Consider the following 13,052-nt stretch of genomic DNA (forward strand, 5'->3'; position numbering starts at 1 on the left):
ATACATATATATATATATATATATACACACACACACACACACACACACACACACACGTATGCGAGAATGAATGACAAATAGATATTTTGTAGATTTTTATTATTATTATTTGCTAATGCCACTCTCAAGGTTTTTCAAAAAAATATCATTCTCCTTGTCCGATAAATGAACCCCATCCCATCTGAACAGTTTCTCCCATTTGATCAATGTACAGTTCCCCCATTTTATTATGTACTGGGCCATGACGCTGTTGATGAACTTTCTGTTTTGGATACATAAACTCACTTAATACATTTTCCAAATAGACTTTTATATATACATTAGAGCAATGGTTCCCAACCCTGGTCCTTGAGGCACCCCAACACTGCACATTTTGCATGTCTCCTTTCTCTGCACCAATTTCAGGTCTTGGAGTCTCTACTAATGAGCTGATGACCTGAATCAGGTGTGTTTGATTAAGGAGACATGCAAAAACGTGCAGAGTTGGGGTGCCTCAAGGACCAGGGTTGGGAACCACTGCATTAGAGTACACCCATGTATCTGTATTTAATTGTCAGTTAGCACCTAACATTAAAATTTATAACCATAAATGCGCTGGAAAAAAATGTAATATGAAGTGATGTAGGACTTGCAAATTGTCTTCTGCATGATACATGCAGGAGAAATAACTATGTATTTTCACAAATTATTTAAGTTACTGAAATTTTCCTGCAAAACGAAAAGATGCATTGATGTTTTAAAATATGGTGTGTGTGTGTGTGTGTGTGGTCCTGTAATTCTCTAGGTTATGTAGAAGAAAAATATAATATTTAGAGTAATGAAACTGCATTAAACTGCATCAATTACAAAAAAAAAGGCTGATTCAAGTCAGAAAAAAATGAACTTTTTGAAGAAAATTTGAATTTGAAAAACAAAAACATTTCATAGCATTTACATAAACATTCATGTGCGTAAGCATCAAGATATTGTGCGAGAGGAATGTTCAGAGCAAGGCTCATCTATTGTAATGTAATTACAATGTAGAAGAAAATACAAGTATTCAGAAGTAGAAGTGCACAAGTTAAGTTAAAAGAATAGACAGCGTAATAGAAGCTGAAGGTAGAGGTTAGGTCACAATAGTAATATAACTACTGTTTGTCAGCAAAAGTGAATCCTCGCAGAAGTCATCCCCTGGAAGTCCATACACCACAGTCTGTAGAAACTCCCACAGCGGGGAACACTGTTTGGACTACGTTATATTAAAGATGTCCAATACTTTAAAGAGTTAGTTCACCCCAAAATGAAAATTCTGTCATTAATTACTCTTCTGTCGTTAGGTACTCCCCAAAACGGTGGAAGACGGTAACTCGGGGGAGAAGAATTGTTGAATATATAGTCGTTATTTTTGTTTTCTTTGCGCACAAAAAGTATTCTCGTAGCTTCACAAAATTTAAGTTGAGCCACTGATGTCACATGGACTGTTTACTGATGTCCTTACTACGTTTCTGGACCTGGGAACATTACAGTTGTGTTGCTGTCTATGGGAGGAACAGAGAGCTCTCGGATTTCATCAAAAATATCTTAATTTGTGTTCTGAAGATGAACGAAGGTCTTACGGGTTTGGAACGACATGAGGGTGAGTAATTAATGACAGAATTTTCATTTTTCGGTGAACTATCCCTTTAAAGCAAACATCTACTGCAACCAGCCATGCATTTTGCTTAAAGGTCCCCTGAAATGCTTAGAAACACGCAGCGTTACTCTATGTGTTGATGTCATTTTAACTGAAACAGGAAGACAGGGCGGGACATATCAAGCAGCCCCGCCCCTTTTTAAAATAGCCAATAGTGTTTGTTTATATCACAGCTTGGGCTAGAGCCGTTCAGAGCCATTGAGCTCCGTAAAACCGCATTTGACAGGGTATGCCAGCCACAATCTCATCCATATTGCTATAAAATATAGCATTCTGTGTAGAATTCAAATAGCTCCGATACATTTAGTGGTCTGCGCCGACTCGCGCATGTGATCCGCTCCGTGACCAGTGACCGATTTCAGCTGCGGCTTCAGCGTCTATTTTATAGTGTAGGGGGCGGGCGCTTCGGATTCTAGAGAGCATTTGATTGGACAGAAAGTTTGATGAGAAGCTGAAGTACGATGTGACGTCAGAAAAATTGTTGAGCCGTTTTGGCGGAAGTGACGAACTGCAAGCTTTGAATGCTTATATCTTCTAAATGCGAATTTTGTCACTGTTTTGGAGCGCACTGCCTTATAGATAACCTTAAGACTAACATTGATACTAACACCCAAAAAACTTTAATTTTGATAATGCATGTTTCTTAGCAACCCAAGGCTCCAGAATTCTAAACGTATGAGACGTAGGCCCTTCTTTTTGTTACGTAAAAACAATTTGTATTTCAGTATTTAGCGAACCGATTTGTCTTGCTTACCAATTTAATTTTTTCCCAGAGCTGAAACGTTGCGGAGTAGCTGAGGACTGTTGGTGGGGGCACGGGCTCTGCTGAAACTAACATAGAAAATCACTATCAGTATGTTAAAAAAGCTAAGTGTAATTTATTTTGTGACTGTTGCAGCAGCGAGGCTCCTTTAAAACCGAACGTGTCGGCTGTGCAATTAATCGAAAAACAGTTTCGATCTCGGTTTTAGCCTCCAACGATAATGAAAATACAATAATCGAGATTGAAAACTATTGTTGCGCCCCATTCCGCCCCCTTTTCCAGCGCTGCGCTTTTGTTACGCCATAAAAACCCAATTTCACATGCAAATTGGTAAAATCATGTAACATGACTTTTGCAAAATGGAACGTGCTTGATTTATAGAAGTATATTAAAGAAAAACTCAGGAAGATATATGTGCTCAAAATCGGAACACAACACGGACATGTAAAGTCATCTTTTAGCGCCTGCCCTAAACGGTAAAAAAAAATGTTTTAAAATGCGGACCTTAGTGATTATTCATGTATACCTTCGTCGGTCATGTAATAAATGAACGTAAAGAGTTGAGAATGAAATTACGCGTGTAATGGTAAATTGGATCCGTGCGGCTCTTAAAGAGACAGCAGGCTATTTTCCTGCTGCAACTGTGTGCTTAATATTAATCAAACAACAAAAGACAAATTCAAAATCACACACTGCTCTTGAGTGAAGGACTTTTGTAGCTTTAATAAGAAGCAAAAAAGTTGTGAAGACTATGCTGTTTTATTTTACACTTGATTATTCATTTCTGTTGTAGGTTGTAAACTGCTTGAGACTTGCATAACAAAATATTAAAGCACAGTTTGTTTCATTTGTATCTTTTTATTCTATTGTATTTGTATGTTTTATTACTGAGAGTTTAATTATTTTCAATTATTTTGAGGACCTTTTTTTTTTTTTTGAAATTCCGCTTCTCTCTACAATGTAGATGTCATAGCAACCTTATTTACAGGAAATATAGATTTGATATGTAGCACTATCTTTAAATAAATCACTCATACAAAGTTTTGGTCATATGGCCCCCTCATAATCGTGTTAAATAACCGTGATTACAATATTGGCGAAAATAATCGTGATTATGATTTTTGCCATAATCGAGCAGCTCTAACCGTAACTCACCAACCGTTTGCGCTATGAAACAAAATCCAATTGCTCCTGATAGTAGACAACTTGCGCTTTACAACAATATACGGCTTGTTACGGTAATTGCGTGCTTTCTATCAGCAAATCACAGCGGCTTTCGGGGAGAGCGGGAAGGACGGATTTGAGTAGAGAGATATGAAGCGCAGCAGGTTAGAGTTTGAGAGTGCAAAAAATATTTAAAAAAGGACAAAAGCATGGCGAAGAAAGGGTATACAAAAGAGGACGCGATTGATTTGATCTTTGAGGACACCTGGGAAGAGGCTGACCATGACTCTTCAGACCCGGAGTCTGTTTATTCAGACGTTGAGGAGGCGTATGCTGCTGGTGTTGATCCAGACGTGTATTGGTAAGTGAAGCTTATGTTTCTTTCTGATGAAGCTATGAGAAATGTGAGTAACATAGCCATAGACTCAATGTTTCAGTTCAAAATGCCAGTTTGTATGTGCGTGCATGCATTCATGTGTTTGCTCGTGTATGTGTGTGCGTACGTGCATATGTGTATGCATGCATTCTATGGCGTTCGGACGGGCTCTTTAATATGACGTAACATGCACTCGTCTCACTGACGTCTTAATTTATTTTTTTTTTTGCTATTTAATCCATTCAATTTAAGCCGAGGTGTAGACGTCACGTAAATCACGTGTGGCAGTGGAGTGTCGAGCCATACGTCACGCGTGATTCACGTGTAGCAGTGAAGTTTTTTATTTTGCTAACATGTATCATTGCTATTTAATCCATTCAATTTAAGACGCAGATATCACGCAGATATGACGTAAATCACGTGTGGCAGTGACGTGTCGAGCCAGACGTCACGCGTGATTCACGTGCAGCAGTGAAGTTTTTTATTTTGCTAACATGTATCATTGCTATTTAATCCATTCAATTTAAGACGCAGATGTCACGCAGATATGACGTAAATCACGTGTGGCAGTGAAGTGTCGAGCCAGACGTCACGCGTGATTCACGTGCAGCAGTGAAGTTTTAAAACAAAAATTTGCTAACACGTATCATTGCTATTTAATCCATTCAATTTAAGATGCAGACGAGGCGAAGACGTGAAGTAAATCACGTGTGGCAGTGAAGTGTCGAGCCATACGTCACGCGTGATTCACGTGTAGCAGTGAAGTTTTTTATTTTGCTAACATGTATCATTGCAATTTAATCCATTAAATTTAAGGCGCAGATGTCACGCAGATGTGACGTAAATCACGTGTGGCAGTGAAGTGTCGAGCCAGACGTCACGCGTGATTCACGTGCAGCAGTGAAGTTTTTTATTTTGCTAACATGTATCATTGCTATTTAATCCATTCAATTTAAGACGCAGATGTCACGCAGATGTGACGTAAATCACGTGTGGCAGTGAAGTGTCGAGCCAGACGTCACGCGTGATTCACGTGCAGCAGTGAAGTTTTTTATTTTGCTAACATGTATCATTGCTATTTAATCCATTCAATTTAAGACGCAGATGTCACGCAGATGTGACGTAAATCACGTGTGGCAGTGAAGTGTCGAGCCAGACGTCACGCATGATTCACGTGTAGCAGTGAAGTTTTTTTTTTCTTTGCTAACACGTATCATAACACGCTACTCACACGGCTCAGTGCAGCGTGTCAGCGAATGCACAATTTACTTGCCCTTCATTCATTCCTCTCAATGGACGTGACGTCTGCATCTGTCTTTTTTTTTTATTGCAGTTTTTAGTGCGTCTGTCTTTTTTCCGGCTAACTTATACAATATACATTAAATTATGTGCATATTAAATATAGATATATAATAATACAATAATTTAGACATTTTATTTATTAGACATATTTTTTATCAAATAAATGCAGCCTTGATGAACGTAAGAGACTTCTTTCAAAAACATTAGAAACTGTAATGTGTCCAAACTTTTGACCAGTGCTGTAAACAAAAAACATCCTCTCACTTTCAACTGATTTTATTTCTGGCAAATTTAATAATATGTGTAAATATTGGTACGAACATAAAATGCTTCAACAACTGAGACATCAATATAAATACGTTTCAGTCACAGACATTTGACAAACAGAAATGGAGTAACGAGTCCCTGGACAAAGGCGGATCAATATCAAAAGCAGTCAGCATGGAGCCTGGCCATCAGCAGCTTTAAGCACTACACTGCATTTCATTCTCAAGTGCTCAAACACATCTGGGAGCTTCATACGGTCACATGTGGTTTGGCACTGCATTACATTACATATGATGGCTTTCCTAAAGCCAGAAGTAGAAAAACAATAATTTAATTTAATGCACAATATGTTGTAAATAACATTAGCCAAGCTTAATAAGCAGTGTTCGAATTGTGTTAAAGCTCTTGGGGGGTCCCCCTAACCAGAACCCGCCCCCTTCAAAAAACAAAAAGAAAAAATTTTTTTTTTTTGTGTTATCGTTGAGAAAATCTGTTAAAAAGATAAAAGCTTAGTTTACGATAATCAGTGAATTATGTGTACCAGACAAGCAAAGAAGAAATAAATATCTAGCCTAGGGGTGTGCGAAATAGACAAAAATTATATGTAGCGCTGCAGGACTGCTGTGGACAGCTGACTCCTAAAGTTTTTAATATTCTTCATATTCTACGTGGTGGTCAGTTCACAGCAGTGAAAGAAATGTAATATTTTCCAACCAGTTTAAAGGGATTTTTACCTTTATAAACCTTTTTTTCTAGAAGCGTGCATTATCTTTTGCGTCAAATTCTTATATTTAATCAATAAAGTCAATTAGAATAATTAAGACATTTGGGGCTGTTAACAAACCAATAAAATCATTATAAACAAAATTCATCTTTGCAATGCAGAGGAAACACAGAAGCTGCATCTGAAGAGGCATTTAGATGCATTTACACACTGTTTAATGCAAGACATGAATGCATTTAACCTGCAATTACAAATGCATAAATAACGTGATATTTTATATGAAGGAGGGCATTTTACAGGCACCCACATTTGGGGTAATGTAGTTTATTGGCTCACCCCATTACATATTGTTATTTCTTATTTCTTCGTCATTTGTTGTGAAAAAGGACTAAACAGATGTACATGTATTTGTCATAATAAGTGAAGAATAAAATTCTTTATTCATAGCACTAGTTGTGCTTGTGTGCACTAAAAATAAATTGTGTGATGTTAAAATTGATATAATTCATATACATAAAGTCCAGTCTTGTGCGTTTTCAGTGACTTACAACATGGAATTTCTTCCAACATTTCTTATTCGTACATTCAAAAATCTAATTGCAAAATGACAACTGCAAAAAACTTTATAAGATTAATGTTTCAGTGTAAATTATTTAATTTGATTTGTAAAAGCCCTACAATATCATATTATAATTAAATGTATTGACCAAATATAAGACATTGACATTTAAAATGAATTACACACTTAATAAGGTTAAAATGGTAAAGGTAAATAATGGCCATGGAGTAAATATCACAAATGTGACGCTGGAGCACAAAAGCAGTCTTAAGTCGCTGGGGTATATTTGTAGCAATAGCCAACAATACATTGTATGGGTCACAATTATCCATTTTTCTTTAATGCCAAAAATCATTAGGATATTAAGTAAAGATCATGTTCCATAAAGATATTTAGTAAATTTCCTACCGTAAATATATCAAAACTTAATTTTTGATTAGTAATATGCATTGCTAAGAACTTCATTTGGACAACTGTAAAGATGATTTTCTCAATATTTAGATTTTTTTGCTCCCTCAGATTCCAGATTTTCAAATAGTTGTATCTTGGCCAATTATTGTCCTATCCTAACAAACCATACATCAATGGAACGCTTATGTATTCAGCTTATTTATATACATCTCAGTTTCAAAAAATGTAACTGTTGAATTGTTTATTTTAGTTAAATTAGCCCAAATGTTTATAGCAATGTTTTAAAATGTGTTATTTTGTGTTGGTCTAGAGACTCCTAGTGGTGAATACATGCTAGAACAACTTTTTTTTTTTTAATGATTTCTTCATAAATATCTGTGGATATGTTGACAAGAAGCAATGGCATACAGAAATTTGTATATCATTTGTATAAAACAAAAATAGAGAATGAATAGGTATAATAAAGCACGGATAAGTGTATGGAATGTGCTGGAAACCCTTGCAGCAAACGCAGACGTCACGTTCAGGCAGACGAACAGTAATGTGACAGACATAGACGTCACGTTCAGTGAGACGAGTGCATGTTACAACGTCATATTAAAGAGCCCGTCCGAACGCCATAGCATTCATATTTTTGCTTATGTGTGTGTATGCGTGCATGTATGTGTGCATGTGCATCTCTGTGTGTGTACAAGTGCAACTGTATGTGTGCATGTTTATATCTGTATGTGTGTGTATAAGTGCGATTGTGCATGTGTGTACGTGCATGCATGCATGTGTGCATATTTATATCTGTATGTTTGTGTATAAGTGTGATTGTGTATGCAAGTGTGTGTGTACATGTATGCATGTGTGAATATTTATATCTGTATGTTTGTGTATAAGCGTGATCGTGCATGTGTGTGTATGCATGTGTGCATGTGTATATCTGCATGTTTGTGTATAGGTGTGTGCATGTGTATATGTTTATGTGTGCGTGTCTGTATATGAATGTGTATATGTGTGTACATGCATGTATGTATGTGTGCATGTGTATATCTGTATGTTTGTGTATAGGTGTGTATGCGTGTTCGTGCATGTACGTGTGTGTGTGTAAGCAACTGCAGGCTTTATTTTATATTATTTCATTATTGTATTATTATTATTGTAGTTACTTAGTTTATGAATATAATATAGTGAGTTTGTAACACATGCTTCTATTTCCCCCCCCCCAGTGTGGCTTCTCAAGTTACCTACGAAGAAGCAAATGGGCCATCCACATCGAACACAACACCACCTCAGAGGGGCCGTAGCTGTGGGCGCATTCATGGCCCTGAGGAATCGCGTAGCCTCTCACCAGGATCACATGATGGAAGATGGAACACTGAGGCAGATCCTGATATAGTGCCCAATGTTCCAAGGTTTACTCCTAAAAGAACACCTTGAGTGCAGCCTCCACTCACATTTGGGAAATGGTCTCCTCTTGATATTTTCAGTCAGTATTTTGACGAAGAGGTCGTAAACATCTTGTGTGCAAACACAAACAAGAATGCGGTAGGAAATTCACATGGGCTGATGTATACCCTGAAGAAATGAAGAAGTACATAGGTCTGCTTCTCTACATGGGTGTGATGGATCTACCAAAAGTGAGGGACTTCTGGAGGAAGAAGACTTTGTTTCATGTTCCCTTTCCTGCTACTGTGATGTCCAGGGATCGTTTCTTAGCAATCTCCTGCAATCTGCACATCAGTGATCCAATGGAAGATGCAGAGAATAACAAGAAAAGGGGCACAGAGGAATATGACTGTCTCCGCAGAGTGCAACCAGTCTTGGACATTATGAGGAACAGGTGCATGTCTGTTTACCACCCTAGACAGAACATTTCTGTTGATGAGAGGATGATTGCCACCAAAGCCAGGATATTCTTCAAGCAATATATGAAGGCCAAGCCTACTAAGTGGGGCATAAAACTTTTTGTGTTAGCTGATGTCAACGGCTACACCATTGACTTCAAAATCTACACTGGGAAGTCAAAATTTGCATCTGGGAAAGGCCTGTCTTTTGATGTTGTCACATCACTGGTGAACTGAGACTACCTGGGGTCAGGCTATGTGATTTACGGTGACAATTTCTACACAAGCCCTCTCTCCTCTTTCGACATCTGCACCAGCTGGGATTTGGTGCATGTGGAACTTGTCGAGAAGGAAGTGTTGGTGTTCCTTCAACCAAACAAAATGCCCTGAGCAAAAGGTCATCAAGAGGCTCCATTCGCTGGATCAGAGATGATGTCCTTGTGTTTGTGAAGTGGATGGACACAAGGGAGGTCTCCATGTGCACAACTATCCACACAGTGTACAGCGGGGAGACTGTGCTAAGGTGGCAGACGACAGAGGATGGGCGAAAAGAGAAGGTCCCTGTTCCCAGGCCAACAGCAGTTCAGCAGTACAATAAGTATATGGGAGGAGTTGACACCTCTGACCAGATGCTCGGAACAAATTCTGTGCACCGTAAAACACGGAAGTGGTACATGACAATTTTCCAGCACTTCCTAGACATTGCAGTGACCAACAGCTTCATTTTACACAAAGAGCTGTGTGCCATCCACCATGACAAGCACATGACACGGCAAAACTTTCAGGAGCTGCTAGCTGCTCAGCTCACAGGTGTTCCCCTCGACCCTCGATGGCAGGAGAGATGTGATCATCTGCCTGTTCCTGTGAGTAACACTCAAAACCTTTCAGAGAGGGCCGAGGGCCAGCGGCGTCGTTGCATACGATGCAAAAGGAGCACCCCATGGAAGTGCCAGGAATGTGATGTGGGACTATGCTTGCAGTTAGACAGGAACTGCTTCAGAGAGCACCACATTTAAATTACTGGATTGAAGGATCCAAAAACGCCTGGAGAACTGGGGTAAAACAAATGTCTCCTGAGTGAAAACTGTGCAATCTAGTGTCCCAAAAAGACTTGTATATATGTATTATAGTTCCTTTTTCAAGACTGAGGCATTAGATTCTTTCGTTCATGAGTTTTCAGATTTTTTCTAAATAAAAAGCAGTTAAATTTCTTCCCGTTTTTAAATTTTTTGTCTATTCCCAAAAAGACTGTATTATAGTTCCTTTTTCAAGACTGAGGCATTAGATTCTTTCGTTCATGAGTTTTCAGAGTTTTCAGAAATAAAAAGCAGTTAAATTTCTTCCCGTTTTTAAATTTTTTGTCTATTTAAATTCTATTTACTAACTCACCACACACAATAATGTACAATAACTGTAATTTCCTGAAAGCCAATCATTTTCTGAAAAAAATGACACCTTACACTTGAAGATACCACATTGTGTTATAATTTTATACTCAAAAAACCAAAATGAGTGAAAACGGCCTATTTTAGCTTTAGGTTCTAAAGGGTTAAAAGACTGTTGATTGTGATTCTCCTGCGTTCCTCGTTCCCTTCCGTAGGCAATCGTGACAACGAGATGGATGTTTTTTTTTTCCCAGATTAATTTGATCTGGAAAACTAATTTTAGACTACATACATACAACAGGTAGATGAATGTTTAAAATGCTGTCCTTAAACTTCAAATATTCAATTAGAAGTTTTCCGTTAAATAACTCATGTGAATCTTTGTCTTCACTCTACGACCAGGAAATGGCATCCCTTTTTTTACTGATACATCTCTTTCCACCACCACTAGGAGGACTGAAGTCTCCAAATGCTGCTGAAAGACTTGTAAATGTATCATAAGGTAGTGGCATTTTAAAAATGTGTTGTGGGTTGCTCAAACCTGAATGAGATTGAAATCAAGTCTTCATAGGCATTCCCATATTTCAATAGCGATTGAGTCATTGTTTGAACAATCACTTTTATGATGTTTTCACTGAACATTAGACACAAACATAATGTGCAGTCACAGTGTTAATTTCAACTCTAGTCATGCTGCAGTTTGGAGGAGCACCTTAGCAACAATCAGCATCAGCATCTGTACCTCCTTGATGTTGGACGTCAGAAAAGCAAGATTGGCAGCTTCTACATCGCCTTGAATAAGCATCTCATCCCATGCCAGGCAAATGGCTCCCTTGGAGCATTTGCAACTTTTCAAGGCACATTTTGTGTTCAATTTGTCATATGATATTGCACTTGTGAACTTTTACACATTTTGATGAGCATCTTTATGTATTCAGAGTACTATGAAGTGAGGAAATGTGTATTATAAAATTGTCAGAGATTAGATTTTATAAGCCATTTGATATTCAAAGCTCATACAGTGTTGCGGATGTAAGTTTGTATATCATACCATTTTTTTGTATTGTTTTAATTCAACTTCAAATTGCACTGCAAGGGAGAATTAAAAATAAACACGTTGATGTAAATGAGTTTGTGCTATAGTTGATTTAGCTATGTTTTCAGTACATTTAACAGTGTTTTTTAGATATTTTGAGACCGCACAGAGTGAAACTAAGGCCCTGTCCACACGAACGCGGTTATTTTCAAAACCGTAGCTTTTTCTACGCGGTTTGGCCGTTCGTCCACAAGCAAATGCAGCGCCAGGTTACTGAAACCGAACATTTTTGAACACTCCTGCCAGGGTGAAGATTTTCAACAACTACGGTTGCAGTGTTATCGTGTAGACAGTGAAACCGGAGTTTTTGGCTTGTGACGTCGGAGCCTGTGCTGTTATCTCCGCCTACTGGAAACTTTTTCAGGCTTCTGATTGGCCAACATGGCTACATGGTTGAGATTATATCGCCACCTGTTGGCTTGGCATGCTCTTGACAGTGCTTCACAGCATGTGTTTGCGTTTTCATGTGGACAGAGATTTTTTTTTAAATGGAAGGAAAAACTTTTAAAATACCTGTGTACGTGTGGACATGGCCTAATTCTAACCACCTAAATCATTCTAAATAGTGTTTTTCTGTATCCCTTTTAGTGTTATTTTAACACTTTTTTTTGTGTTAACTTTAACTATTTTGAAAGTGTAAATTTACCTCTGGAGAGTGTGGGGCTATATAAACTCTGAAAAAGTGTTAAAATCAACTATTTTAGAGTTAATTCAACACTGGACTTTTTGCTGCGCAGAGGGCAACAGTTCAAAGAGGAAGTAGGCTGGAGTGATTTTATCAGCCCTTTTCCTCACTCTGGAGGTCTAAAGTCTGTTGTAGTTTCCTGGTGTCTGATTTGGTAGCTGAACCGAACAAACAGTTATAGATGAACACAGGACAGACTCACTGATGACTGAGCAGAACTGGGTGAGCAGCTCATGTGGCAGGTTGAACCTTCTCAGCTGGTGAAGGAAATACAACCTCTTTTTTGTAATAGAGTCAATGACCTGAAAGATGGTGGTGCCCAGAAACTTAAATGACCCTACTGTTGCTACAGTACAGTTCATGAATGTGAGTGGGGTGAGTGCAGGGGGGGGGTTCTCCTGAAGTTCACGATCATCTCCACTGTTTTAAGTGTGTAAACAGTAGGGGTGTAGCGGTACACGTATTCGTACCGAACCGTTTCGGTACGGGTCTTTCGGTTCAGTACGCATGTGAACCGAACGAATACAGTTTTTTTTTTTTTTCAAATAATAAATGGCGTTTTGACAGTCTTTGATGTGGCATGACAGATCGCTGTATAAACACCTTGGAGAGCCGCTTCTGGGACGGTTCAGAAACGTGCTGGTATATAATCCCAACACAAGCATTGACTAGAGCGGACGCGATCAGCTCCGGTTCCCGTGAACCGCGGAAAGACATCAACAATACAGCGTGGAAATAAAATGTCACGTAGCATTTAATTTACCTCAGCAAGTCATCAGTGTCCACAGCTCGTTAGTTCACTAGAGAAATGAAGTC

General features: G+C 38.4%; 2 protein-coding genes across 2 annotated transcripts in view; one reads left to right on the top strand and one right to left on the bottom strand.

Annotated features, from left to right (window-relative positions):
- Nucleotides 1-13,052, bottom strand: part of LOC107680187 (gastrula zinc finger protein XlCGF57.1-like) — a 964,523-nt gene that overhangs the window by 437,892 nt on the left and 513,579 nt on the right. The window lies entirely within an intron of this gene.
- LOC107680204 (piggyBac transposable element-derived protein 4-like) overlaps nucleotides 8,777-13,052 on the top strand; it is a 6,888-nt gene continuing 2,612 nt past the window's right edge. The window contains exon 1 of the mRNA XM_016476009.1: nucleotides 8,777-9,880. Coding sequence (XP_016331495.1) covers nucleotides 9,526-9,880 — 355 coding nt within the window. The 5' untranslated portion in view covers nucleotides 8,777-9,525. The remainder of the gene's footprint in view (nucleotides 9,881-13,052) is intronic.

The sequence above is a fragment of the Sinocyclocheilus anshuiensis genome, unplaced genomic scaffold (assembly GCF_001515605.1).
Source record: "Sinocyclocheilus anshuiensis isolate Anshui unplaced genomic scaffold, SAMN03320099.WGS_v1.1 scaffold492, whole genome shotgun sequence".
In the NCBI taxonomy this organism is placed as follows: Eukaryota; Metazoa; Chordata; class Actinopteri; order Cypriniformes; family Cyprinidae; genus Sinocyclocheilus; species Sinocyclocheilus anshuiensis.